General features: G+C 33.3%; 1 protein-coding gene across 1 annotated transcript; it reads left to right on the forward strand.

Moving 5' to 3' along the window:
* The first annotated feature begins 496 nt into the window (after positions 1-496).
* DMAC2L (distal membrane arm assembly component 2 like) lies at positions 497-6301 on the forward strand. Its single transcript, XM_074290737.1, has 5 exons — positions 497-628; positions 1679-1794; positions 2407-2615; positions 3585-3756; positions 5534-6301. Exons 2-5 carry the CDS (start codon positions 1688-1690, stop codon positions 5679-5681), a joined length of 636 nt encoding a protein of 211 aa, XP_074146838.1. The 5' UTR covers positions 497-628; positions 1679-1687; the 3' UTR covers positions 5682-6301.
* Positions 6302-6588: the final 287 nt, after the last annotated feature.

A 6588-nucleotide genomic window follows, 5' to 3' on the forward strand; every position in this document is an offset into this window, starting at 1 on the left:
CAACTGTAATATAACTAAATAAATATTTGTCTTATTTGCTCTCTCTGTATGAATCTTTTCATCCCAATAAAAGTCTTGGGTTCAAATCCTTGCCAGTTATGGGTATATCTTTAGGCAAAATTTTCCACTTGACCATGCCTCAGTTTCATTTATAAAATTTATTTTAAAAAAATGCATTACTTTGTTTTCACAAGGTGATTTTGAGGAAACAAGGTTTTTAAAACCTTTTTTGTGACAAGGACTCTTTGGACCCCTTCTCACAATGATGTCCTTAAATGAATAAAATAAAATACATAATGAAACCAATAAAATACAAACGAAAACTATAAACCCCTTAAATGAACAAAATATAACATTCATCAATAAAATACAAACGAAAATCAATTATGTTAAAATACTTTTGTGTCACAAAATACGGCAATACTGAGCACAAAACAGGTGAATAACAATTAAAATAACTGAATAGAACTCAGAACACGCACGCGCTTGGCCAACCAGTTCACTAGGAAACTGTACTAGGGACAATCCCGTCTCCGCCCCTCCCTGTACAAGCCTGTTCCCGGTAGCCAATGGACAGGAGAGATTGAGGCAGGCGCAGTAGCTGGAAAGGACGCTACCCTCCGATCTTGTAAGTGAGATCTTTATGTTTTACCAATTCTGGTCCGGAAGGCTTGACCCACTGACTTTTAGCCCTTGAACTTTCCAGTAAAATTATGGGAAAAAGTAAATGAGCGGGAGGTGGGGGCTTTTAAGGCAAAGAAAAGCCCCATGCCGTGGCTAGTGAAGACTTTCGACACACCCTGGTCCTCCCAGTTCTCTCTCTCTCCTTGCCAGTCTTGGTTATGCGCATGAACAGTCTTGCTTTGTGGAGTTTGCAATGGCTTAGTTGATCTTGGGCCGGGCTGTTCGTACCTGCATTAAGGGGACGTTATAAGGTTATCGGGACCTTAGAGATCTAGATCACCTTCTCCGTTATGTAATTGCAATCGTGCATGGCCCAGAAAGGAGATTAATATTAACAGTAACAATAATAAACTTTTTTTTTTTTTTAAGGTTTGCAAAGCACCTCACCTACCTGCTTAAGAACCTTGCCTCACCACGTCCCTGGAAAATAGATGTTGTATACTATCCACAATTTACTCTTATGGAGACTAGAGCTGAGAGATGTTAATGGGCTCCCTCTCTTAAACTGTTTCCATATCTTGCTTTACTTAGTTTGCTAATCCTATTTTATGTGTATATGCACATACTTAAGGTGCCGCTGAGGAATGAGTGGTGCTGTGGATAGAGTTCTGGGCCGGAGTCAGGAAAACTCATTATTTTGAGGAGCTCAAATATGGCTTCAGACACTAATAGTGTGAACCTGAGCAAGTCACTTTGAGTTCAAGGCCAATGAGATTGTCTCTTCTAGGAATCTGACTGGACAAGTCAGGGAGGTTTATTTCCAGAAAGCTAACTATAAAGTGATGGGTTTTTTTTTTGTTTTGTTTTTTGTTTTTAATCACTTATGAAAACTGAGTCATGCAGGGGTTTAAATCTGTATTTGTGGAGATAATAGCCCTGTTCATGAAATAAGGAATTTTTAAAAATACTAAAATAAACGAGATAGTTTATTTTATATATATGACTGATAAGTGGCTGATGAACTAATATGAGTATATTTTTTTTGTGTGTTTAGCCAGATTTCATGATGTTATTTGGAAAATTTACACAGCCATTACAAAGCTTAAAGAAATTTCCATGCTTCTGTGGTAACAGACACTTCTGGGGGTGGTTGAATGCAGTGTTTAACAAGTAAGTTACTCGAGTTTAATAATCATAGGGATTGTGTCAGCTGAATGAATTCCCAAGAGTAATATTTCTTGAATTAAAGAATTTCCCACTGCAGCTTAAGAACGGCTCTAAAATTGGAGTAACTTTTGAAGAGAATAAAAGCAAAATTAAAGTTTTCAAAGTTAACAGGAAGGTTCTTACAAGTAAGACCAATGAAACTGATCTATATATATATTTTTAATTTAATTTCTTATTTTTCAGAGTTAGTTTTACCAAAAAATGGAATAGAGAAAAAAATGTAAATGTAAAGAAGTAAATGCATCTTGAAAAATTCCTGAAGGAAGTTAGAGGAGGTGTTTTAGATTTTGTAACTAGACAAATCTGTATAGACTTATTTTTTGTTACATTATAAATTTCCTTTAAATAGGATGCTATAATACAATTCTTGAAAAATGAAAACAAAAAAGTACCAGATAAATATCATGCCCTTTTCTTAAACTTTACTTACTTTGCTCAGCAATATCTAACATAAGGTTTTTTACTGTTATGTTATTTTTAGATTTAAATGAAATATAATGAAATTATAAATTGTCACAGGAAGAATTAATCTGTTGAGTTTCTCACTTTTAACAGAGTAGATCATGAACGAATTAAGGCTGTTGGTCCAGATAGGGCAGCATCTGAATGGCTCTTGCGTTGTGGAGCATTGGTACAATACCATGGTCAAGAAAAATGGCAAAAGGACTATAACAATCTTCCAACTGGTCCTCTAAACAAATACAAGATAAAAGCAATTGATGCCACTGACTCTTGTATCATGAACATTGGATTTGACTACCTAGGTAACTACTACATAATTTTATCAAAAGTATTTGGAAATTTTTTAGATTTGTAGTGATGAGGTTTAGAGTGGTCTAGATTCCTGGTGGTTAGTGGCTATAAGAGAGTTATTAAGTTATTAAGAATCCCCTTTAAATCGGCTGCTAGTTTTAGGAGTGAAAGAATTCACTCATTCCTGAATATTAGTTGCAAAATGAAAGTTTGTTGTTAGATAGAAATCAGTTTACTCAGAGACTGACTTCTATGGTGACAAATCTATGGAAAATGGAGTTTTGCATTGAGAATGCAGTTCTCAGTGGACAGAAAGTCCTGGAAGCTGAGTGAGCTGCCGAGGTCCATTTGCAAAGACTTTTCCTTAATGGAAGCTTATTATATTGAGTGTCTTGGTGGGGTTTGGGATGCCTAAGCAGATCAGAACCAGTGGGGGTTGGGCAGCTCAAGCAAGTCAGAATGGGGGCTGGGACAAGCTCAGATCTCTCACTGGAATTCAAAGGGATGCTTTTTCAAAGGCTCTGGCATCCCAGAAAGACAACTTGTATGGGGAGGATATGTCTCAGCCAGGAGGGTGTAGGAATTTGAAAGGAATCACAGATCAATAGGAAATAGTTTCTTAAAGGGACCACAACCTGCTTCATTAGCAGCCAGTACCTAACTTTGTTTCCAGATATAGCTTATTGACCATATTGATGTTTTTTCCTTTTATTTATTATTTTATTTTTAACATATTCTCACACCTTTACATGCCTTTGTCCTAAAGTATATCCACTGAAACATAGCCTTTGGCATCTCTGCCAAATTTTAACCAATTAGAAACAATGAAGAATGTAGGAACTGAGCAGTGAGGATGACTTGATCCAACTTCAGTATGTGTGGACATAATCTGGGAACAGAAGGGCAATTTATAATCTTGCCTTTTTCAGATTTCTGGATACTTTACATTTATTGTGAAATAGCATTTTTATTTTTTTCAGAGGGCCTAGAACATGTGGAAAAAATAAAGCTGTGCAAATGTCATTATATTGAAGATGAGTGTTTGCAGAGGCTGAGTCAATTAAAAAACTTACAGAAAAGTGTTTTAGAGATGGAAATCATTTCCTGTGGTAACATCACCGAAAGGGGCATTATTGCATTGCATCACCTAAGGTAGGTTGTCACAGAAGAATAAATGTGGTTTGATAATGAACAAAAGGTCAGAATCAAATATCATTGGTGAATATATTTGGTAAGAATGGTATTTACAGATCATTCAGCCCAATTCTGCAAATGCAAAAACTAGAGCCAGAAATGTCATTCATATAAGTAGTAAATAACAGTATCTCTACTGTGAGTAGAAAACCTCTGACCAAGATCCATTGCTCTTTCCATTTTCCCAGAGTACATCTGTTATGTAGAGTTTTTATTACTTAGTTTTGAAAAATATATTATTATTAAAAAGACTCAAGACTAACATACAAAATTTTCAAATAAATGAATATTTGAAATATGTTCTCTCTAAAGTACAGAGGAAGTAGGCATTTTAAACTGAAATTTATAAAATTCTGAGTCATGGCGGTACCATAGAGAAATATTAAAATGTAATAGTACAGAATCTGATTAATATACAGTACCTGTGATTATGAAATGAATTTTTCAATAGTCTCTATATCAAATAAAATGCTATTTAAAAGTACTGAGTTTTATGAAGTTGATAACAAGCACTAAAGATATTGTATTGTTCTTAAACTAGCTAAGGCTCTATGTTAAAAATATTAAAATCTGAAATCTGCCAGAATGAATATGATTTATTATTTTCTAGGTTAAGATTTTTTTAATGTATTTTCTGTGCAAAATAATTGCTGAAGTTGTGTATTGTGATTTTAAAGGAAAGTTCGGATTCGTCAGTATAAATAATGCTCCACACACACGAAATTGAAAAGTGAAAGGAAAGAAAAATATTTTAATTAGATAGGGCAAGGTATAGACAATTTAGACTTACATAAAAAGCAAATAACAATAAGAATAGCTAATAATATAACAATCACTATTATAATGGATAGAGGAAGAGAATACATCACCAACTCAAGGGAACCCACAAGATCATCAAACGGCTGGGAGCCCCTCTTTTTCAGCCTTCTCAACTTGAGTTGTGTAAAGATTTTTCTAGGCGAAGCGTCCTCCCCACGGATGAGACTCAGTCATAATATGGGACACTGACTTTTTATATGCCTTTAGACAAAGAAGGATTTTTGCCAAAAAATTATATAAGGGTTTGGCACATACATCTGTGCAGGTGCGGGGTACGGGAGGGCTTCACTAATTGACTCGTTCCATATCGTCTGTATCTTGACAGTTCTTTATTAATTGCCTATGCTCAGGGAGGGAGCCACTCTTCTCTGGAGCACAAACATCTCTAGGAATGGCTAGTTCCTATCATCTAGTGTCAAAAATATACAGAGTTCATGGAACGGTCAAGTTCCCATAATTTGGAAGCTCAGGCCTATTAGATTTGAGTGAGCTTATAATTCTAATATGAAATTTTAAATTTCTTATTCAAGTTGTTATATAATACACAAGAAATTCTACAGATTCAAATTCAACTGACATTAGATTTTGGGGAAATAGTCCCTGTCCTCAAAGAGCTTGTATTCTGTTTACATTTATTTGGCAAGATAAAATATCTCAACAGAAGTTTTGATATTTGAAATGCCTACAGGTACATGTTGCTTTTCTTGTTAAATTTCATTTAAGTAAGAAAAAGAAAAACTGTTAGATTAATTGGAAAATCATTCAGTTTCTATAAGCAAGTAGTAACATTCAAAGCTACATTCTAAATAACATTTTATCAAAATCAATATATCATTTCAAATGATTATTATTTGTATTAAAATAAGTATTCAGGATGAGTCTGTAATAATATTCTTTTCTTATTCTGTGTTCATAGAAACCTTGAGTATTTGCTGTTACAAGACCTTCCCGGAATAACGAACCTAGAAAATGTTACTCAGATCTTTCGGAATTCATTACCTTCTCTACAATTAAAATCAAACCTACTGGAAAAAACAAACAAACAAACAAACAAAAAACATTAATAGTAACTGGTACTTCAATAATTCGTTTGAATAGACTGAACAAAAGCGTATGAGAACTCTTATTTTTTGAAATGGCTGCTTCAGAGAAGGGTAGAATTCACAAGTTAGCTACAAGTCATTACCAGAACAATATTGATTTATTTTATGAATATTTACTGCTGCAAAATGGATGCCAAGTCTATTCTATACAGAAATTCAAAACACTTTTTTTTTATTTGAAAATGAGATTTTATGTTCATTAAATTATTTTACTTGAGAAAAATGCAGTACAGCACTTGCAATACTAATATATTTCTCAAAGAAGCTATTAAATTGTTCATAATAAATAATTAAAATATATAGTGTAGATATTCCTTAATTTGCATTTCAATCATTTGAATTTTATTATAACCAGTTGCTATTTGATTTTATATAAATTCCACACTTAAAGGATTTTGAATTGTTGCTATAAATTTCTCCAAACTAAGTGGGAAGGTAAGGTAATTGAAAAATGTACAGTCTGCTGTTTTGCTTAGCATGCATTTTATACTTATTAATTTATTGTAAACTCAGGATTTTCTTTAAGAAAAATATACCTAAATAGCCAAAAAATTTGAAATAAAAAGTTAACTATCATGAAATTAAAGATTATAAGAGTAACATTCTATTAGGACTTCTAGCTTTATAGAATTATAGTTATATAGAGGAAATTTTAATATGTAGGTTTGAAATCTTATTTTTTCTTCTTGCTTTTTCCCACTCTTCCACCTTGATTGAAATTACTAAAAGAATTAAGCCCAAACAATTCAATAGATCTAGAAAACATGAGTGAAGAATGATTATAACATTATGAAAATGTTTTTTAAATAAGTAATTGACCCCAGTGTTTAGTTCTAGTTTGCTTGGAGTGTCTAATTCTGGGTTTAGT

Source organism: Sminthopsis crassicaudata, chromosome 2, assembly GCF_048593235.1.
Source record: "Sminthopsis crassicaudata isolate SCR6 chromosome 2, ASM4859323v1, whole genome shotgun sequence".
In the NCBI taxonomy this organism is placed as follows: Eukaryota; Metazoa; Chordata; class Mammalia; order Dasyuromorphia; family Dasyuridae; genus Sminthopsis; species Sminthopsis crassicaudata.